Genomic DNA, 23895 nt, shown 5'->3' on the forward strand with positions numbered 1-23895 from the left:
CTAAGCCTGCATCAGAATCACCAGAGTGCTTAAAATAGATTGGAGGGTCTACCCCCAGAATTTCTGATTTAGCAGGTCCACAGTGGATTCTGACAATATCCATTTCTAGCTTCCAGGTGATGCTGATGCTGTTGGTTCTGGGGGTCCATGGATAGAAAACCACAGGGTGGGGCGCTTGGGTGGCTCAGTCGTTAAGCGTCTGCCTTCGGCTCAGGTCATGATCCCAAGGTCCTGGGATCGAGCCCCGCATCGGGCTCCCTGCTCGGTGGAGAGCCTGCTTCTCTCTCTCCCACTCCCCCTGCTTGTGTTCCCTCTCTCGCTATTTCTCTCTCTCTGTCAAATAAATAAATAAAATCTTTAAAAAAAAAAGAAAACCACAGGGTTTTCCTGTTCAAAGAGAAAGAGACTGTGCTAAGAAAGGATCCAGTATTTACCTAACAGATTTTTTTCTCTTGTAAGAAGTGAAGACTGTCTGAATTGAGATGTTTCACATCCTTTCACACCTCTTAAGAATACTTGAGAATTTCAGAGGAGACAGGAGTTTGAGAGAGCTAGGGAAGAAATTATAGAAATTCAAGAGCTTTCAAGCTAGTCCAACTCAAGGTTCCATTCTATGGGACTGGGTTGCTTCAATATCCCAGTTACCAAGGGATTAGAAACTATCTATCCCAGTGGTTCTTTTTTTTTTTTTTTAAAGAATTTATTTATTTATTTGACAGAGAGATACACAGCGAGAGAGGGAACACAAGCAGGGAGTGTGGGAGAGGGAGAAGCAGGCTTCCCATGGAGCAAGAAGCCTGATGCAGGGCTCGATCCCAGGACTCTGAGATCATGACCTGAGCCAAAGGCAGATGCTTAATGACTGAGCCACCCAGGTGCCCCTATCCCAGTGGTTCTAAATGTGTGGTCACTGGACCAGCAGTAGCAGCAGGACCTGGGAACTTGTTCGAAATGCAAATCCCCAGGCCCCACCCCAGGTGTGCTAGCCAGAAGCTCTGGGGCTGTTGTCAGCAATCCGTAATTCACAAGCCCTCCAGGGGATTCGGATGCACACGCAAGTCTGAGAGCTAATGATCTAGCCCAGTGAGACTTTACCTTTCTTAGATCTGTTCTAGCATGGGGACGTGGGCTGAGGGGCTCACAGTTGTTCAACACTGTGTTGTCAACACTCACAATGCACTCTTATGGAGTCTGGCTAGACAGTACTCACAACAAAGTATTTTTGTTTCTTTTGGAAACAGGTAAGGGATGTTTCAGGATCATTTTGTACGTTATGGTCCCACATGTTATTGGCTCTGTTTTAGAGAATGACACAATCAATAATGATGCATTTCTGTAGAGTGCAATAATCCAAATTCTTACTAACTAGCAGTCAGGCTGTGGTCCCAATGCTGAACTTAAAAAAAAAAAAGTATAGGAAAACATTAGAATGAATTTATGATCAACTCTTTTAAAAGGAAATTCTTAAGGCACATTTGCTCATTCATTCAAACATTTACTGAACACCAACTTCTTGCCAAGCTATGCAGCAAAGATACACAGCTGAGTAGAACACAACCCACCTCCTTTGCTGAAGACATCAGAGACTGCAGAAATCAGCATGGGAATGGGCCTTAGAAACCATCTGCCCTGGTGGTTCTCAGTACCGTCCTGACACCAGGAGGATCAGTGATTACCCGAAACTTGCCTGCAGATCTTGCCCCTTCTGACCAACCGAGTCAGAAACTCCCGGTGCAGGGGTGGGGGGAGGCACAGCCAGCAATCCAGGTTAAGCCCTTTAGGTGATCTGGATGCATGCTGAGGCCTGAGAACCATCAACCTAGCCTAATTATATATATATATTTTTTAAGATTTTATTTATTTATTTGATAGAGAGAGAGACAGCGAGAGAGGGAACACAAGCAGGGGGAATGGGAGAGGGAGAAGCAGGCTTCCCGCTGAGGGGGCAGCCCGATGCGGGGCTCAATCCCAGGACCCTGGGATCAGACCCGAGCCAAAGACAGACGCTTAACGACTGAGCCACCCAGGCGCCCCTAGCCTAATTATATTTTACCTTTCTTAAGTCACAGACCACTCAGAGAAGCTGCTGAAAACAGTCTTGCATATAATATTGGGTGGTGTGTACTGTGAAGTCCCAGTTTAAGGCATGATCGTGTCCAGGCCCTTATTTTACAATTAAGCAAAGTAAATACCAAGAATTAGGTGACTCACTAATTAAACAGCTAATTAATGCAGAATGCTGCCTCCAAGCTCAAGCCAAACAATCCCAAATTCATCTCTATACTCCTCTGCCTACACAGCAGCAAAAGCAAGATGTGGGAGGCAGAACACATAACTGAAGCCACAGTAATCTATGATCTAATTTTTAAGGAATCGATCTTGCCCACATAAAAATGGGACTACTCCTTCAGAGAAGGCAGGCATGGTTTTCTTTTTTAATGGCTACCGTGAGGAAATGTGTGCATTCCAAAACTCTCTCTGAAAAACAGATAAAATAAAATAGTGCAACATTTTGGCTCATTAAAAAAATAATGTTCTCGGGGCACCTGGGTCTCTCAGTTGGTTAAGGGTCCGACTCTTGATTTCGGCTCAGGTCATGATCTCAGGGTTGTGGGATGGAGCCCCGCATCAGGTTTCACGGTAGGTGTGGAGCCTGCTTAAGATTCTCTCTCTCCTTCCTCTGCCCCTCCCTGCCTCCCTTTAAAAAAAAAAAAAGTTCTCATGTTTCCCATGTTCTTGCTGAAAGAGCTGGGTATTACTGTTGGTAGACAGACTGTGTTCACTTAATTACATACCAGAAAGGAACTAAACACAAAGGACAACAACAAAATGGGTAAAGCAAAATTGAATGAAAGAAGAGATAAACAAAATAACCTTGTCTGCATCCACTTCAAAGACAGGCCAAGTGACTCTCTGCTATCAGAACGCAGGAGAATGATTTACGTTGAGGAGGTGAAGGTGGAGATCAGCAAAGGCATAGGGGCCCTTCTGGGACTCTGCTAATGTTCCCTGTCTCATATTCAAGCCATAAACTATGCATTTTTATTTATTTACCAATGAATAATTGAAACACACAAAACTAAGGTGTAGAGATTTTATTTATTTATTTTTTAAAAGATATTATTTATTTATTTGACAGAGAGAGACACAGCGAGAGAGGGAACACAAGCAGGGGGAGTGGGAGAGGGAGAAGCAGGCTTCCCGTGGAGCAGGGAGCCCGATGCGGGGCTCGATCCCAGGACCCTGGGATCATGACCTGAGCCGAAGGCAGAGGCTTAAGGACTGAGCCTCTCAGGCGCCCCTTTGTTTTTGTTTTAAGATTTTATTTATTTATTTGAGAGAGAGAGAAACAGCATGAGAGGGGAGAGGGTCAGAGGGAGAAGCAGGCTTCCCGTGGAGCAGGGAGCCCGATGTGGGGCTCGATCCCAGGACCCTGGGATCATGACCTGAGCCGAAGGCAGACGCTTAACGACTGAGCCACCCAGGCGCCCAGGTGTAGAGATTTTAAATGTGCAAAGATTAGCTCTAAAAATGTGTTTTTCATGGAAGAAATGCTTTACTTACATCTATTTTACAAGAAGAGGGTCACAGCAGTGGAGAAGCATCTATCCGGAGGGACCTTGAAGTCTACCATCTTTCAAAAGTACAGCGTGGAGAGAAGTAATTGCCATTAGCTCAGAGAAGGTAAGGTCAGAGATGTTGAATCAGCTGAGCTGAGGACACCACAGCGGCTCAAATCAGACAATTCTATAGCCAGGCAAGACCTGAGGTGTTTCCAGACTGCTGGTTTTCTTGGCTTAAAAATGAAATATTTTACTTTCCCCTACTCTTACGATTTTATAAATCGGATCTGCTGAATTTCAGAAGCTTAAACTTCCAGATCTTTAGAGGCTAACGGTTTTAAGATTTCTGACTAAAATGATATTGCCTTGAACTATCTCAAGATGGGAGTAAAATGCATTCATATGTATAAATGCAAATTCAGAAAATAAGACCACTTTGTGTTAAAAATAGTCAAATTCTTTGACCCCAATTCCATCTCTATTTTTCTAATAATCATAGATAAACAAAGACTTATGGGAAAATATTTTGAATGGTTATTTTTAAAAGCAAAAAGTTATAAAATATCTTATATTGAAACATAGAGTTATAAATATGTCCCATCCATAGCAAGAACAATTATATGTATTGTGAAATCATGTTTTTGAAGAGTTATTGATGTGGTAAAATGTTACAGAATAATATTTAATAAAGAGCGGGACATAAAATTGATGTAGAAAGGACTTACTGGTTAAAGAATTAAGCAAAACCGTATTTGTAAAAATATAAAAATATTGGAAGTGCTCATCTCTGTGGCAAAAAACTACGTAATAGTTTCTTCCAAAAGCTTTTTTATATTTTTCCAAAATAAACATCCATTAATTTTTTAAATTAACAAGGTATTGCATGTTCTTTCTAAAGAAATTCAAGTATACAGAGTAAAAAGAAAATTCTCCTCCTTCTTCCAGCTCTGCCCAAGACTAATGCAGAAATAACAAATATTAGAAAACATCATTCCCTTTCTATGTATTTGTAAAGGTACATTATATAAACACAGCTTTATATAATTTTCCCCTTAATGGGGAAAATATTCTTTTTAACTTGTATTTTCCTTTAATGATATATTATGGACAACTTTTTGAGTCTACCTCATTCCCTGATATGGATTTATCATAATTTACTCTACTAGTTCCTTTCTCAGACATTTTATTTTTTTAAGATTTATTTGAGAGAGAGAGAGAGAGAGAGAGCATGGGGGAAGGGGGAGAGGGAGATAATATGCAAACGGATTCCTGCTGAGCACGAGCCTAATGCAGGGTGGGTTTGATCCTACCACCCATGAGAGAAAGACCTGAGCTGAAACCAAGAGTCAGATGCTTAACCGACTGAGCCACCCAGGCGCCACCTCTCAGACATTTAGACACAGACATTTTAAGAATGTCTCAGTTCATTCCAGTTTCATTATTTTCTTTTTAAAAGATTTTATTTATTTATTTGACACAGAGAGACACAGCGAGAGAGAGAACACAAGCAGGGGGAGTGAGAGAGGGAGAAGCAAGCTTCCTGCAGAGCGGGGAGCCCGATGCAGGGCTCGATCCCAGGACCCTGGGATCATGACCTGAGCCGAAGGCAGACGCTTAATGACTGAGCCACCCAGGAGCCCCATTCCAGTTTCATTATTAATAGAATGATCACTGCACAAATGTCTGTGGGTACACCTATGGGATGGATTCCAGAGCGGGCGTGCCGAGTCAAAGAATATGCGTTTTTTTAAGTGTTAATATTTATTGCCAAATTTTAACTCTAAAGGCCATGTGCAAAAGGAAAGAACCCATTTTTTTTTTTCACACAGACCATTGCTGATTATTGGTTTTAGGAATTTTTTCCAACACAGTAAGTAAAATATTTTATCTTATTATTTTGCACATCTCTGATTAACAGTAGGATTGGGCATCTAGACTTTTCATACTTTGCACTTTCTCAATTTTTTATTGATTTATAGATGCTATTTATGCTGTATTGTTGTTAATTCTATTATTTTTATAAAAAAACATTTTCATCTAATCTTTTGAAACTCTATTGATCCCACATACATTTAGTGTTTTTTACTCATGTAACTGTTTCACTATGGAAAAAGTTTTGACATTTTATAATCAGATTTTTTGGGGGGCTTTGTGTTATGCTTTTTCCATGCCTGTTATAAAGGTATTTCCTACATTTTCTTTTAGTGCTTTCATTGTTTTGTTTTAACATTAAATGAAGATTTGTGATCTATCCAGAAACTTTTGTCAGTTTTAAAAATACTTAAGATGCTTTTTTATTTGAGTATAATTGACACATACACAATATTACATTAGTTTCAGGTGTACAGTATGATTCAACTCAATACATTATTATGCTATGCTCACCACAGCGTGCCTACCGTCTCACCATATGCTATTACGATACCACTGACTGTATTCCCTATGTTGTACCCTTTATTACCATGACTTATGCATTCCATAACTGGAAGCCTGTATCTCCCACTTCCCTTCACCCATCCCCCACCCACTGGCAACCATGTTTGTTCTTTGTATTTATGGGTCTGTTTCTTCTTTTTGTTGGTTCATTTGTTTTTTAGATTCCAGATATCAGTGAAATCATATGGTATTTGTCTTTGTTATTTTACTTAGCTTAATACTTTCTAGGTCCATCCATGTTGTCACAAATGGCAGGTGTATATATATATACCGTATCTTCTTTATCGATGCAGGAAATCTTTGCTATTTGAGCATTTCCCCCCTCCCTCCATGCTTGCTTACCTTAAAATCACTATCGCAAATTTTGTTAGTTCTGTTTGGGAAAAATATTCTGTGCTAAAAAGTGTTAGGTATTTAGTATCCTATCATTGTTACATTTTATAATTTAGAAAATTGATCTTCTGATGTCTCCAGATTTTATTCAATAAAAGTGTTAGTTTAAAAAAACACTTGCTTGAACTGTAATTCATTTTCATTAATTGGAAAGAAGAAAATGAAAATAATATTTTCATTAATTTGACAGCAGAACATAGGGGAGAAAGAGTATTGGGGGTGTGGGACTCAGAAGATGGGTCTTTAGTTCCATCTTGGACACTTAACTTCAAGGCTTTGGACAACTCTGTGCCTTTCTAGGTCTCAGTGTGGTTACCTTTGATACAGTGGGAACAAAGTCAAATATTCTCTAACATACTTTTTATTCGAGATCCCCTAAAATGAAAGGGGAAATTGTCTTACACATTGATGTATAAAATTAAACATGACATATATAAAATAAGACATAAAAATTGACAAAATTTTTATTACAAATTCCATTAATTTTCAAAATTTTACCTTTAATAAATCTATTTTGTCAAAATATCAGATACATATTTAACTTAATACACTTCTGAAATATGCCATGTATCCTAATTGGCAATCAGCACTTACCAATTAGATGGCCAAACTTATGTCCCAACTAAAATTTTTCATTTTTTTCCATTCAAATAAACACATTAGCATGAAGTCTAGGATGTGGCTACCACTTCATAATTCTAATTTTTAGCTAGATGAAAGGGTAGCTAGATAATGGAGGCTTGTCATGTATCGATGGCCTGGAAGGTATCAGACTTTTCTCCCTTCAGGTTCCTGCTTTCCCCTCACAGGACTATTCTAGAAGAACGACGCATTCTAGAATTGTCCGCTTGTTTAGTTCCAGGTGGTTTTCATCCCAGGGTACCATAACAGGATGAGGAGTTAATATTTTCTTTTATAAAATAGCAGGGCAATTGTGAACAGACAGACTGGAAAAGAAATCTAGTCTGGAAGAGGGGCAGTGCTCAGCAGAATTTCAAGAAAGAACAAGACATATGTACATCCAGCGGTATTCTAATCACTTCAAGGTGCTGTAAAGCTCTTTATTCCTGGCTTAGTTATTCTGTCCTTACTATTTCCTCTGTAATGAAAATGACATTCTCACATACAGATGATTTTTCAAAAGGATCTATTCAAATTGATATTTCTCTGTCTGTTGTTGGGAGAGAGAACTTGAATGCTCTAATGGGAAGAAAGGAATTAATCAAAGGCTGATGAGTTTTTAAAGGAGTCCATCATGTTACAGATTTAAGTATGTGGTTAAGTCATAGGGAAAAGATTTCCTTTTCTTCCTGAGGACACATAGGTAATTAGAAAACTGTCTTTTGATACAGGATGATGACATGACAATGATAAAGTTCTTTATATACTTGACTTGCTGAATGTTGTTTGCCATGCATCTTCCTTGTTTCAACTCTTACTCAGAGAAAATGTTTGTCTTGGAGATAACCATTGCCCTAATAGCAACAGGGGCAGTCCTCAAGTTTTTCAAGAGTTAAGAAAGAAGCATGTAATAAACTATGAGCTTTTGCAAGCAGTAAGATGCTTCACTGTTATTACTGAGAACAAGATAATTTAAAGACTAAACTCACCTAGTGATAAACATAAACAAAGATCTATTTACATATGTACATCAATTAGCTCTCCTCCAAACAGGGAAGAAATAGCGCTGAGGAAAACATGAGAAATGTGGAACTATAAATTTATATACCTAACAATTATCAATACTATCAATTCATGGTATTAGTGCTAATGTGCATGTATTTTGGGTCGATTTCTATTTCAGTATGAAGACAAGTGAAATGTGCTACTTAATGACGGTAAAAGGAACAGGGTTGTTCCTACAGATGACAAGAAACGTAAACATTCACAATGCTGGGTGGAGAAAAAAAGCATAACAATGAAAGGTCAACTGTGTAAGAAGTCATGTGCACTAAAGAAATAAAAGCTCTGAGAATATAAGCCCAGATTTTTAAAAAGCCATTTATTTTAAAAAACTGGTTTGTCAAATCACATACACGAGCAGATACACAACTACCAAAGTGGCCCTGTTATAGACACCAGTGGGGGCGTTCACCACACAGTACCTGAAAAATACAGCTAAAAAAGAGGAGTCTGTTGAGTATTTAATTTCAGATACCTACTTGACTCCTTGTTGAATGGCTTTAAGTTAGCATATAGTGAGTGAGAGGTAGAGTCCCAAGTGTAATAGCTGATGCCTCAGGGCTCCATTTAAAAACAAAACAAAAACAAAAACCATTTCCCCCTCTGCACAAGGGAAGCCTATCCTATTTTTTTTTCTCCTTTGTGAAAACAGAAGTCAAGTTTCTCTTCTCGAATGGTTCAGCATTCCCCGTAAAAGTGTTGTGTGGTAGCCTAGGTATTGTGCTTCTTGAGCCATCTAATTTTCTTCACCTTCCGATTCGGATTCTAGGGAGAGAGAAGAGAGAGAAAAGTCAGGGTTTTTATTCAGAGATTCCTTTAAAAAAATTTTTAAAAGATTTATTTATTTATTTTGAGAGAGAGAGAGAGAGAGCGCGCATCAATGAGGGGGGTAGGCAGAGGGAGAGAATCATCAAGCAGACTCCCCGCTGAGTGCGGAGCCTGATGTGGGGGCTCAGTCTCACAACCCATGAGATCATGACCTGAACCCAAACCACGAGCCAGAGGCTTAGCTGACTGAGTCACCCAGGCACCTGTCCTTCTAAAAAAATTTTTATTTAGTACATTCTATGCCCAACGTGGGACTCAAACTCATGACTCTGAGTCTCATGCTCTGCCAACTGAGCCAGCCAGGTGCCCCCAGAGATTCCTTTAAATAAAGTCATGAAAGAGTTTCTAATCTGCTACCCTACCCCAACCCCCAGAAGACATTTTTTTGTCATAGGCATGCATTTACTAGGGAAGACAGACATATAATATGTGAGGGCAGTAGCAACCTCTGGCTCCTGTTTGCTTTTCAATGAATTTTGCCTTTCTAAAAATGCAGCATGCTCATAAATATTATTAGAGACTGTAATTACTTTTACTCTTCTGGGTCATCTAAAATAAACTTTTCATGCTTAGTGGGATTCACTCTCATCCATTATTCTTCCACCTAGTGCTCCCATTTAAGTACCAGTCAACTGGTTAAGGTGCTATAAAAATCTATATAATCCCACAATGTGTAAGCCAATTTTTTTTTCCTTTCACAACAGCTAATGATTTATTCCTTTGTCCCCCATTAGAGTGGATAATTTAACAGGCTTTGTTTTCGTTGTTGTTGTTGTTGTTTTTTGTTTTGTTTTGTTTACCATGTAGAACTTTAATTGCTTTAATTTCAGAAAGGAAGGCTAAGTTTGCAGGCAAGATGTTTGATATGGAAAACACCCTAAGAACTTTAGTTTTAGGAAAGCATGAAAAATCTGTGGAAGAAGTAGATACCTTAAATTAGAATGAGAAAGTGTGTGCTAAACGGCCACCAAAGTTGTTAAATGGAATCATACCTTCTTCTGCGTTTTGTAGCCACTCAACAAATTTCTTCATCTGGTCAAGAAAAACACTTTTGCCTTTGGCAACGTGTGCTTCTTTGTACCATTTCAATATTGCTTCTTCACTCAGTACATCAGCTGCAATTTCAAATCAGAGATTTCAAAGTTACTACATAAATGTCATGTTTTAAAGCAACTTTATGTCTTCTAATTTAATAGAAAGCACTCACTTTAAATATCAAAAGCTGTTATCAAAGAAATCCATATCTGAAATTTATCAAGAAGACAGGAACCAAGCTCATTTCCATATTAACACAGTGCTGTATTTTGGGAATTTGATCAGCAAATACTTTAGTGATGATGATGATGATGATGATGAAGATGATATACATCTCATCAGGCATGATATATTGCAAGCTTATCTGTGAATCACTACCGGGACTTGGAAATCCTTCCCAGTGCTAATGTGCTGGTAGGAAAGTGGGTTATTTTGTATTTGCAAATGAATCAGCAATTCCAGCAATTCAGAACACTCTGTGTTCTGCCAACTTCACACACGTCTTGATTAAGCAGCAACCTCAAATGACTGGTCTTTTAAGGGGATTACTCTCTTAGGAGAAAAAGAAAAGGCAAATAAAACCACATAAGTAGAATGTAATAATGCTATTAATAATTAAATGTGAAGATGAGCTATCTGGGTGTATCATAGAACCAATACACATATTACTCAAAATTCTACATTTATTCTACCACTAAGTCACATGCATTACCTATAACATAATTTCCCAAATCACAAGAGTAATATTTTCCTTGTACTCCATTAAGAGAAAAACAGAGGCATTAGGTAGACTTCTTACAGGTTTCTAGCAAAAAGCATTATCAATTAACTACCCATTACTTTAAATTCTAAATTTCACAGATGTGTTGAAACCCTCAAGTTACCATTAATTTAGACTATTTAATGTTAAGAATAGGAAGGGGAATATGAAAATAATTATCTACATATTTTGCCAATGTTCCAATGGGTTCTCTTTTGGGATTTCAGAGTGAGAAATGAGATGGGAAGCAATTAAAAAGGATTTATTATTGTCCCTAATGCCTGCCCAATCCATTATAAATGCTGATAAATCATGCTAATGATGTTTTTGCAGTTAAAATATGATTGTAACTTACAAAAATGAGAGAAATAATTTGATAGTGTTTTCACTGTAATCATCACTGATGTTTTCATAACCAAAACCTAAAGTTTTTTCAAAATTAATAACTGGCTTGGATTCAGTGGAAAAGATTGAATTGACTAAAAGTGCCCACGATTGCTTTTAGAAAATATCAAGTTTGTTTTCTTTATTTTCATCATTATATACACTACATTTTGCAAAGGAAGAAAAAAGTCTGGATTTACTCATTCATAAGAACTGGGTGTAAAAATTAAAATCAGGAGCCCTATAGAATTACTCTTAGCTTCTGGTCTTTTAGCTTCCATTTCCAGCTCCCACTCTCCACTCACAGTGATGAAAGAACTTTCCTGCCACTTGCCATCAAAGCCCAGTGTTTGTAGAGGTGAGGAGCAGACACTTCACAGCCCGAGGAAGTGACTTGTTCTTGTGCAAGGCTGGTTTGCACAGATTTCTCAACAACACTTATTGGATCAAACATGGATTTTAAAAGTCCTTTTTATATAATTTGTCTTTATAACATTTTTAAGATGCTTGTGATTTATTTTTGATAAGATGTTATTTATTCATTTATTTGAGAGAGGGAGAGCACAAGAGGGAGAGGGAGAAACAGACTCTCCCGCTGAGCAGGGAGCCCGATGCAGGGCTCAACTCCAGGACCCTGGGGTCATGACCTGAGCTGAAGGCAGAGGCTTAACCAACTGAGCCACCCAGGCGTCCCAAGATGCTTGTGATTTAGATCACTTAATTTCCAAACTGTTTTGGTCACCCTCCTTATCAGTAAGACAATTTTGAGCATGTACACCCAACATATGTCTTTTGGTTTATAAATTATATGCAAGTACTATAGAACTATTACTATTATAAAATAAATGGAATTTAAAATATAACAAACACGCAGAAAAATGCTATTTTATGTCCTCACTTTAATGAACTGTGTGTGATAAAATGCTCATGCTGGAAAGCTGAATTAGACTGCACGTGAAGGTGACTCTTTGTTTCAGGTTTTCCTTCTGAAGATTGAGAGCTCATTCATGTGCTTTATTGCCCCACAGAGGCTGAAAGAAGCCATGCAACTGCTAAAACGCTTGTCAACCACAGACCCTGAATCATTAGGTAACACTTATCAGATGCACTGCCACAGAAAATGAGACAAACTGCAAAGATGAGTTCTTAGAAGAGCCCAACTTAGTAATGAATACTTGCTGCGAAACCAAATTTCTAGTACCAGGTAATAAACAATAAAAAAGAGACAAAAGCAACTACACGGGACAACTCTGGAGGCAAAGCACAAATATCAAAAAGTTTAAGAAGAAACTCAACTTTTGTTTAGTGAAAAGTCTAATCTAAAGAGGAGAGAACTTCCTGAGGTATAAAGAGAGAACTGCCCCCCCCTCCCCTCCCACTAAGGAAAAGTGCGAGAGGAGTTCATTAACACTAAAAAACAACAGTGTTTGTTGGGATCTCCCAGAAATGCCTGATAGGAATATAGAATATCAGTAAAAATACAGTAAGAAAAACATTCTATAAGCGCATGTAGAATTCCCTCAGATTACAAAATATTTTTCTCCATTCTATCAGGCCGAATACTGTGCGCCCTTCCTCCAACATTCCATCACTTCTCATCACCCTCTGTGTGAATCTTATTTTAGAAATGAAATGGTGAATGTAAACCTTGGTTTTCTTCTACACTCTGAAATTTAGGAAGTCAGGATCTATTCTGTTTATCATCTCATTTCCAGCATTTAATGGAAGCCCTGCCATCTACTATGCATTTCATAGGACAAATTCATCAGCTTGATGAGAAAAACTACATTATTTCTCAATTTGCAGAGTTACAATTTAAATGTTGGGTTTTCATGAAGATCAAAGAGAAAATATTGTACAAGTGGTTTAAGAATGGCAAAGCTATAGGGAACATTAATTACTTAGATATTTAAGTTAAAAACCATGTCACTTGTGGGGTGCCTGGGTGGCTCAGTTGGTTAAGTATCCTACTCTTGGTTTGGCTCAGGTCATGATGTCAGGGTTGTGGGACTGAGCCCTGAGTCAGGCTCCTCACTCAGCATGAAGTCGGCCCAAGATTCTCCCTCTCCGTCCGCCCCCCCACCAACTCACGCACTTGTACACGTACGTGCACCCTCTCTCTCTCTAAAATAAATACATAAATACATAAGATCTTTAAAAAATATATTTAAAAAACCCCCAAAACCATGTCACTTGGAATTTAAGAGACTCATCTTATTAGGGATATCACAAAGGGACACAAGTCAAAAACAGTTTACCTTAAGAATGCTGAGAATATATGGTGAGAGGCTCACTCACTTTTTTTTAGGATGAGAAAAGAAAGTTTCTTTCAGAAAAATATGCATGAGGAACAGAACTTAACCTAAGAAATATCTGCAAATAATACAATCCATGATAGAGGTACTGACAGTACTTAAGAAGAGACTAATATTTTTCAGATCCACATGCTAAGAATATGATACTTAGCTTTAGGAAGAAAAGAAGAAAAATTATTTTAAGAAGTGAATAATGTGATGTCTGAAAATGAGTGATGGACTTAATATTTTTCCTATTGCACAGACATATAAAAATCTAGGTTTTAATACAGAAAGTGAATCTTTACTAAAGGACCAATCTCTACTTTTTTCTTTCATTTCTGAAAAGCACTATCATACAGTTTATTCACTTTTATTCCCTTGTTATTTACATGTTTAAAAAAATCTTTCAATAATGGCATTCATTTAAAATAGTCAGGTTTGTCAAGGAGACAGGGGGAATCATATCTCCAAGTTTCTGTTATCCTCAAGTTCTAGAAAGACAGGGAAGGTATGCATGTACATAACAAACAGAGAGAGAGATTAAATGGGAAAGGAGAAATTATTTCTATTACATTTTAAAAAACCTGCTTTAAAGCAAAATGTTCCTTACAATAAATAAAAGGAACCCACATCACTACATAAAAGAAGCAAACAAGATACTGTTTGATATCTATTGAATGTGTATGTGTACATGGAATTAATGAGAAGTATAATCTTGGAATATGTTACTATAGTTCACAGAATTTTTCACTTCTGGCATTCAATAACCCTTTAGACCACTGGTCCTGACCAAGTCTTGGCATCATCTGGAAATTTGTTGAAATGCAAATTTGTGGGCCCAACCCTGGCCCTTCTGAACCAGAATCCCCAGGGAATCTGTGTTTTAACAAGCTCTCAGGTGATTCATATACGCAGCAGCATTGGGACGAGAGTGCATTAATACATACACACTGTTCAGCATGCCTTTTTAGGCAGATCAAATACAGAACAAGAACATCCAAATCTGGGGTGCCTGGGTGGTTCAGTTGGTTAAGCGTCTGCCTTCGGCTCAGGTCATGATCCCGGGGTCCTGGGATCGAGCCCCGCGTCGGGCTCCCTGCTCAGAGGGAAGCCTGCTTCTCCCTCTCCCAGCCCCCCTGCTTGTGTTCCCTCTCTTGCTGTGTCTCTCTCTGTCGAATAAATAAATCTTAAAAAAAAAAAAACGTCCAAGTCCTTGTAAAAACAAAAAACATACATCTCCTGGTGCACAGGTGCTTGTCAGATGAAATTAGGTCAAAGAAAAAACTACTATCCAAAAAAGGTAAGAAGCTAAACACAGTAATTATTTTAATAGTAGGATGGAAAAATCGTTCCTCGCGGATTCCATGTTTCCAAGAGAAAAAAATAGTGTTAATTACTTCATTCAGAAAAACAGACTATATGTGTAATTTTGTGGGAAATTATGAAATTACCTAGAAAATAACATTTAGTTTTCACTTCTCAGTGATGTATTTTCAGCTGCCATTTTACAGTTCCCTGATTTCATCTGCAAAAATAACTAAGCCAGGATAAAACGGATGTTGTCACCTTTCTGTGTTCCCTTGGGTTTGCTCATACTTTCCACAGACCTGATTTTTGATTATTTTAAAACTGACCACCTAATAAATCAAAGGCCTAAGGAAAAGCTAATGCTTCTTCTTTTTACTTCTTGGTACCCACTTCTTGGTTACTTTATAATGTCAGGTCACTGTTCTTTAGTATTTGGGGCTGAAGAATAGGAAATAACTCAAAGCAACCAGTTCTGTTATCAGTAGTTGTTGTAAGGAGCACAATGGGGAAGATGTTGGCATTAATGGTTAAAATGAGAAATGTGAAAAAGGATCTTAATAGATGCCATTACTGACAAAAAGTTGTGTGTGAGTGAAGTAAATCCAATAATAAAATGAGGTGCTCCTGCAGATGCGTCTTAAACAGTATATCTCAATTACAAAAAGATTTGGTTACAGACACTGTTTAGTTGGGTTAGCTATTAAGTGACAAGAAAGTAAATTGTGTGCTTAGACTACTAGTTTATAAACAGTTTGCTTTTCTGTAGGGGAAAATGGCCACTCACAAAGTGAACGTGAAATCTGTCTCACAGGTCTCTCTACCAGTTTACAATGGAGTCAACTATGGCCAGTGTAGACAGAATGGCCACGGGCTGGCTGGGCTCAGCTTCTCCTTGGCTGCTGGGTACCACAAGTGGGTTGGCAATATGACCTGCAGGTTTTGTTCTGATGGGTCACCTTGGGCGTCCTTTAAGCCCTAGTTTTAGGAGGTTGATATCTCATGACCATGTCCAAGAGGACCTCATTTGGATCTGGCCAGAGAAAAACACCAATTATTGAACTTCAGATGGACTTGGCAGTCAGCACGTTCTCCTATTGACATAAAAACTGTGCTGAGTACCTTAATGCCGAGAGAGTAAAGTACCACCCAAACACCCGTGGGCAAGATCTATGAATCTGAAGAATCTGGACGGCCAATTAAAACTCTGTGAGACGTTCGAACATTGTAAAAATAGCTATTAATCAACAATGTAAAATTTTTTACACTCCACATGCCCAAATTATCATTCAAAAGAGACAAATTTAAGAACACATCAAAAAGAAAAAAAACATTTGGTGATGTTAATTTGTACTTTTTTTTTTAAATATTAAGTTGCCATTTAAGATTGCAGTACCTTCTAATAAGCATTTTATAATGTCCAAAATGTATCATTTCTTCAGTGCACGTCCCTCCCCCATCCCCGCCCCCCATAAAACTGCATGAACTCAGACCAAAGAATAGTCCAGGATCATTTTCTATATACTACAGGTGTAGAGATTGAGAGCAGTTAAAATTCTAATAGCGTTCATTTATTAAAGGTAGTGTCAGTTGCCACGACAACCTAATCCTTACAAATACAATGAAAAGACAGTAAAGTGAAAAATCTAAAAATAGTAATTTCATTGAAAAACAGGAGAATGGTCGGGCCAAATAATTAAAATACAAAGTAAAAAGCTAATTATTTCAGTAATTTTAGTCAGCTTTATAGCACCTGAGAAGAATATACTATAGGCAGCCTTTGGTAGTCATTGTTATTAGAGCTAACCCTTACAATTCAAAGGCAGACCTAATTACTTTTTGTTACTACAGTATTTTTCACCATCCCTCCCCACCAAAAATAATAACCGGTTTATCACCAGTCTCCTGGCAATGTGCCCAGGGGCCTCATCACGTATATATGGCATTTGCACTTTCTCTCTTCACATAATATGGCTGCCTCACTCAAACTTGCAAAAATAGCATGGACCCCAATGTCCCCTTCTACCTCACCCCCTGTGCTGGGCCTCAAAGAGTTTCAATAAAACATGGAAACATAGTGGTAAAGCAACATGGAGAGATACCTTTATAAAAGAGAACCACAATCTTCTGAAAAGCTTTCATGAAATGGATGTTGTCGTAACAATACTCTTGAACCTTCTGGAGGAGGATCAGCTCTGACTGGCCTTGAGAGCTGAACACAGCCAGCAATGGAGCATATTGCTGGAACAGAAGTGGGGAGTAAAATCAACCATTAATTTTCATGGGAGGTACAGGGCCAACAATACTTGAATCGCAGCAGAAATCTGGAGATGTGCTTAGAAAGCATTCACTTTTAGGACTATCTTATTATTATTATAACATTGTGTCCAGTCAAAATTAATTTTTTATCCTAGCATCTTACCAGATTTCTCTCACTGTACCCGCTAAAAGAAGAGACCAAATATGAAATTCTGACTTTAAAGGTGGTGTTACTACGTCTGTCTAATGGGCACTATGAAAAGAAGGTAGAGGGGTGCTTGGTTGGCTCAGTTGTTAAGCGTCTTCCTTCAGCTCAGGTCATGATCCCAGGGTCCTGGGATTGGGCTGCGTTGGGCTCCTCGTTCAGCAGGAAGCCTGCTTCTCCCTCTCCCTCTGCCATTTCCCCCTTGTGCTTTCTGGTTCTATTTCTCTGTCAAATAAATAAATAAAATTAAAAAAAAAAAAAAAAAAGAAGGTAGAGTGAGGCCTTGGAGTGGCCAGATTAGTATTGGTGGAGTGTGGGGTTCTCTTTCCCCAGACATCCCAGACCCGCCCCTGCCCCGCCCCAGGTCATCTTTGTGGTTTTGTTCCTATTATTCCCTTTGTCCCAACTGTCCTTTGTTTCTAGTCACTGATGTACAGCCACTGTTTTCTCTTAAGACTTAACACAGTTCAACACGAATCTCCTCCGAGGAGCCTTCCCAGATCAACTTGACCTGCAGATTTTACTCACTGCTGTGTTTCTTTCTTTCTTTCTTTTTTTAAAGATTTTCTTTGTCAGAGAGAGAGAGAGCACAAGCAGGAGGAGTGGCAGGCAGAGGGAGAGGGAGAGGGAGAAGCAGGCTGCTTGCCGAGCAGGGAACCCAATGCGGGACTCAATCCCAGGACCCTGGGATCATGACCTGAGCAGAAGGCAGACGCTTAACTGACTGAGCCACCCAGGCATCCCATCACTGCTCTGTTCTAAATGCTGAGAGTTATCTTTAATTTATATTCTACCTAGTTCCTACTAGGTAGTCTTTGACTTATCAGTTCAAATGTAAACTCTGTAGGAAGGATCTAAGTCTTTCACTCACCTTAATATAGTTTTATAGGGAGACAACAATAAGAGCAAAAAGATGTATCCATGCACAAAAACATGCAATTTACACAATGAATTGATTTCTTCCACCACTCAGATACTTTTCAAATTCTAATACCAATCTGTAGTGTACTTAAAAATATTACCAAGAATTTTTGTCATGTAGAATGAAAAAAAACCAAAAAACAATAGTTAACCATATTTCTTTTTCACTTTAAATACTGAATATATGATTAGTCTGTGAATTTTTAGACATTGTGTTTATTTTTTTTTAAAGATGTTTTAATTTATTTATTTGAGAGACAGAGAGATACCATGAGCAGGGGAAAGGGCAGAGGGAGAAACAGACTCCCCGCTGAGCAAGGAGCCTGACTCGGGGCTCCATCCCAGGCCCTTGGATCATGACCCGAGCCGAGGGCAGACGCTTAAGCAACTGAGCCACCCAGGTGCCCGACGCTGTATTTAGTAAGAACTTACTCTACAATATATTTCATAGGCTCTTACATCTGAGACATTTTAGGTAGTGGCAAATTTGAAAAAACAAAAATAAAAAAACAAAAAAAAACTAACAACAAAAAAACCAAAACACCAGGAAATCTATCTTTGGCCTAAACCTGGGTGAACTGCAGCTAGAACGCACGTGTCATGCATACAGTTAAGAGCTGCAATTGGTCTGCAGCCAAGACTGTTCCCTGTTGACCCTGTACCTTCAGGTGCTTAAGGGCCTGCTCTGCAACCAGTTCTTCCTTCTTGTTCCATTCAACGGCATTCATTATACAGGTCCACAGAAGTCCAATCACTGCTGTCTCCGGAAGATCATTCCTCTTCATTTCTTCTTTAACATAGAGCACCACCTACATTTCATGGAGAAGGGGGTCAGAGAGTAACAGGCAGATGGGAGTTTCCCTCTCACTGTGCCTGGTTAGTAAAAGGCTTTGGGTGGATAAATATTCAGCTCTGTCCCTCCTTTCCTGGTACCTATTCTCATATTACAAGAGGGAGGAAAAACACAATGATTTGTTCTCAAAGCACATTTATATTTAGTCCAAAAATTAATAGGTTCGGCTCTGGCCAGGAGATGCTAGGGAAGAGGAAATAAGAGGGAATCTTTGTTTCTGAGAAGGTAATTCTTTTACTTGCAGCAACCCCTCTGGGTCCCACAGAGCCGATTACTTGAGCCGGTTTGATTCCCTGGGCTTTCAACAAGGCAACGGAGCTGTGAATCTTTACCTCAGACTCTCAACTTTAAACCCCTTGATGAATAATGGCTTGGGTTTGTCCAAGTCCATTCACCACAATTTATTCCTTAATGATTACTTTTGATGACCCTCATGCCCCATGTGAATAAACTGTCAAGTGCAAAGGCAATGTTTTTTATATGATACATATCAATGCAGCAACTCTGGACAGGTTATTTTCCAATTTATCCTCAAATCTGATGGCATGGAATAAAAGGTCTGCCCAGCTTAATATATTTTATACCAAACTTGTTTGGAGAAATTTTTTTTCCTTTTGAAATACAATCACAAAGACAGGTTAGGTCCTCAAAAGTGATTAAACACCATAATCTATGTCAAGGATACTATTACTTTGTGAATAGCACAACTCCTCCCCCCTCCTTGCTCGCTAGTGAAAAGACATCGTTTTCGTCCCCCCTGGCCTGGGATACAGAGGTGTCAGGAACGGGTTAAGTGACGTTCGAGAACAGAAGGAACTGGGAAGTCCCAGTGCCTGAGCTGGCTGAAGCAAGCTGCAAAGACAGGTGACACCTTTGTGTCCAGAAGCATCACAGTGTTTTTTGGTTTTGCTTTTTTTTTTCCCTCCATGGAAAATCATGTTCAAGTTCTTGCTTGGAAAATGTTACTCAGTATATTGCTGACCTTACTGCCATGAGACTTAGAAATATTTTTTGTCCCAACACCTCCATCTGCTGGATAGCATCGGTCTGGAATTCTCCATTCAAACCACGTAAGGTGCCGTGTGGGGCTTAGAGCATGCAGAGTGCTAAGGGTTTGGGACTTGGAAGCAAATGGCAAAAGGAAAGGACTTGATTTAATTTTGGATTAGCATGTAAAAATGTTAAAGTTCAAATAGGAAGTTTTCTGTAGACAGGAGTTTTTTAAAAAATTAAAAAGATACAGTCATAGCTCTATGAACTACTGTTATAAAAAAATGTAGTATTTATATTTACAGGAATACCCAGCTACAGTGAATGTGATCCAACAAGCCACTGGTCCAACTGGTCTTTTCCCATGATATGAATTCAAAAACCATCAAAATTTGTCTTAAAATTTAAAAAAAAGAAAAAACTCTACATATTCATACACGGTGATCCATGAAATACCCAGTGTTGATTTCAAACACTAACCATATACTTAACCATATTATATTATCTGTGATAAAATGGAAAAACCACCATATAATGGTGTATACTGATAGTGGATGGCAACTCTATCTGGTAGATGAACTATTTTATTTATTTTTTTTTAAGAATTTATTTATTTGCGAGAGAGAGAATGAGAGACAGACAGCATGAGAGGGAGGAGGGTCAGAGGGAGAAGCAGACTCCCTGCTGAGCCGGGAGCCCGATGTGGGACTCGATCCCGGGACTCCAGGATCATGACCTGAGCCGAAGGCAGTCATTTAACCAACTGAGCCACCCAGGCGCCCAGATGAACTATTTTTATTTTGCTCATCACAGTCACCAGATAAAATACGTCAACTGTGTGGAAATGACCATTCATTTCTGGAACATGCTAGAGGATTCTCAATCAAAACTTTGACACTGAGCTAGTTTAAATGGTATACACAAGTACACAAAGTTCACATTAAGTAGACAAATGGAGGTCTCCTTTAGGAAGGTCAAGCCTGTGCGACACACACTATTCCTCTCATGCATGGGTTTTGTGGTGATGGAAGCTGATGGTTTCCCACCTCCTTGATTGGGCATTCCTGAGAAAGACGCTCCTGCAGCTCCTTCTGCAGTTCCTTCCTGGTGCCCAGGGACTGCTGGACGCGGAGGAAGTCAGAAAGCTCCTTCAGGCCTGCGTCGGTAAAGTATTTAGCAAAATGATCCACGCTCTGCCTATTAACTGGAAAGAGCTCCTGAAAGACAAAAGGAAGAAGACTGTTACACAAAAAAACCATTCAAATTTCAGCACGCCTAAAGGACAACATTTTCGTATTAAAACAGCACTTAGATGGGGCGCCTGGATGGCTCAGTCCTTAAACATCTGCCTTTGTTAAGCGTCTGCTTTCGGCTCAGGTCATGATCCTGGTGTCCTGGGATCAAGGCCCGCATCGGGCTCCCTGCTCCGCGGGAAGCCTGCTTCTCCCTCTCCCACTCCCCCTGCTTGTGTTCCCTCTCTCGCTGTGTCTCTCTCTGTCAAATAAATAAATAAAATCTTAAAAAAAACACAGAAAAACAAAAAGCAGCACTTAGAATATCTCGTATTTGGAACACGAGAACAGAGAATGATTGTCAAAAGAATAAATCTTGGGTATATTTCTTGAGCATTCGCTAAGCACCTTCTAAAATTAGGCAGTTTTACAGAGAAAGCGAAAAAAATGCTAAACAACTTACATAAACTGGCTTCACCCATTTTGAACCATTATTTATTTTTTTTCCACTTTAATCAGAGTGTAGCTGTATGAATACAAAAGTAATCTTGCTAAATTAAATGCAAATAACATGATAACTTATGAGTTAATAGACAAAAGTCAGTTTTAATAATGCTGAGATAACTTGAGATAACATTAGAGAAACAACATTGACTATTACCTCAAGAACCTCTATTCACATTCTGAGAAAATGCTATTATTCTAATACTAGCTTGGAGCTAAAGAGAATTTTTTCTTATCTGTTAATGATGGTGGCTCTAAATGAAGTCACAGTAAGATCTAATCTAAACCCACCTTACCAAACTCTTCAGTTCATTACATAATTCTGTTGGAAATTTTTAAAGAGAGCAATACAGCATGGCTGCTTGCATATTTTTTACCTCATTTCCATTTTACCTTACACAGCTTGGCAGAATCTCAGTAACACTTAGTCATGTTCTAATCCTGTGTGATTTCAACACCCAACTAAGATATTAAGACAGTTTTCAAAGCTCTCACATTTTTCAGACTGCTGCAGTCTAAAAAAATAGATCCAAACTTTTATGGTGGTTAGATTTGCACATGTATGTATGGTCAGTGTCTATATGGCTCCAGTAAAAAATCTCAGTAGAAAAATCTGTAATAGGTTTGCCACCACGTACAGGGACAGAGCCAAAGCCTTCTATGACAGGACTCAAATTTCAATATTCTCTATATCATCATCCCAAAACTTCCCTTGTTGAGTTATAAGTTTTAAAATGTCAGAAGAGTTGGTGGGACCAGCTATTAAACACACATTCATGTTAAAGCAAACATTTCATATCAGACTAAAATTCTGCCACGACATTTGTTCTCCCGTTCAAGAGGTCTTCCAAATTTGGGATGCAGGGAACAAATTTGAGTTTCCTCTGTGAATCAAAATGCAGTGGGCATTCTCCTCATAATTATGTAATGTAAAAATTTTTACAGAGGATGAATTGAGTCTCAACAGGCTAAGTAGCTTGAGCCAAATTATGCAGCCAGATATATTTAAGGACATAGCTGAGTACGCCCATGGCCGATAATTATTCTGTTACCCCATGCTGGCATTCAGTATTCGATTTAGGAAGAATGGGACTGCAAAGTTTGATCTAAAGTTATGTTCAGAGCAATATGGCATCAAATATATTACTGGTGGCTTATTTATGAACTATATCCAAAGTCCTAATAAATGGCATTGTAGATTATTATTCAGATTAAACTGAAGTCAAGCCAGTCTGAATCCTATCATGACATTTACTGGCTTGGAACATGGTTTGTGTTTGCTAGAAAAACCCTACCCACGTACAAACATCCATCAGATTAAGGTCTCCCTGCTTCTGCTCTTGCTTCTGAGTCTATTCCCAAAGCAAAGCCAAAGTGATCCCGTTTAGACCCTAAACACATTATGCACAGTTCTGCTGAGAATTTCCCAAAAGCTTTCCATCTGACTCAGAATAAAAGCCAAAGTTACTAGATGATATGGGACCTGCTACATCACTGAGCTGGTCTATACTTTTGCTCTTACCAAACACTCTTCCTCTTTCTGTCCCCAACATGCCATGCCCCAAAGCCTAGAGATATCTAGATAGCTCACTCCTTACCTCCTTCAAGTCTTTACACAAATGTTACCTTGTCAGAGAGATCTTCCCCTACCACTGAAAGCTGCATGCTTCTCTGACGCTCCTTAGAGCTTCCGTAGTTAATTTTTTCCTCATAGCACTTTTCATTTTTTATTAGTTAATGGTTGATTTCGTCTGTTGCCTTCCATCCCCTTTTCAGAGTTGCTATAAATTTTTATTGCCTCTGTATTACAGAAGTGAGTAACTGCTAACCTCTGAGATAACGTTTTTTTCCCTAAAATGTACTAGTACACAGCCAGAGAGAATTTTGTTGTGTTAAGGAAACAAAAATGTTCTCCTTGACGGTGAAACTGACCCTCTAGTTCCTCATTCATTTACTGAGTTAGCAAATATCAGGAAGCAGGGTCCACAGAGGATTACCCTCCCCTCCCCGAGCTTACAGTGTTTCTGGTAGAAACTTCTACCTGTGCTTCTCATACCCCAAATATATGCAGACACAGAAACCTAGTAGGAACAGTTAAATGATATATTTTTCAAAAAAGGAAAGACTTTTTTTTTTTAAGGTAAGACATTTAAAAAGAATTTATGAAGTGACCTAATTAAGTTAACCAAGCTCTGCCTATTGGCATCTTTAAGGAAGCACGCATTAATAAGTCTTCTGTGGCAAGTT

The 23895-nt window shown here is 38.8% G+C and overlaps 1 protein-coding gene across 2 annotated transcripts in view; it reads right to left on the reverse strand.

Moving 5' to 3' along the window:
- Positions 1–8714: 8714 nt before the first annotated feature.
- The window catches only part of BZW2 (basic leucine zipper and W2 domains 2), a 62672-nt gene continuing 47491 nt past the window's right edge, over positions 8715–23895 (reverse strand). The window contains exons 8-13 of one of the 2 annotated variants that reach the window (XR_010406511.1): positions 20959–21129; positions 18732–18878; positions 16787–16925; positions 10111–10490; positions 9896–10018; positions 8772–8840 (exon numbers count right to left, since the gene is read on the reverse strand). Coding sequence is in view for 1 of the 2 variants with exons in the window: in XM_045864608.3 (XP_045720564.1) it covers positions 8812–8840; positions 9896–10018; positions 16787–16925; positions 18732–18878; positions 20959–21129 (609 nt within the window). In the remaining variant the exon portion in view is untranslated. Of the gene's footprint in view, positions 8841–9895; positions 10019–10110; positions 10491–16786; positions 16926–18731; positions 18879–20958; positions 21130–23895 lie in introns of both variants that reach the window. The other variant, XM_045864608.3, reaches the window with a different exon arrangement.

This window comes from Mirounga angustirostris, unplaced genomic scaffold (assembly GCF_029215605.1).
Source record: "Mirounga angustirostris isolate CCGP_5_RB_7025 unplaced genomic scaffold, mMirAng1.0.hap1 SCAF_12, whole genome shotgun sequence".
NCBI classification, from domain to species: Eukaryota; Metazoa; Chordata; class Mammalia; order Carnivora; family Phocidae; genus Mirounga; species Mirounga angustirostris.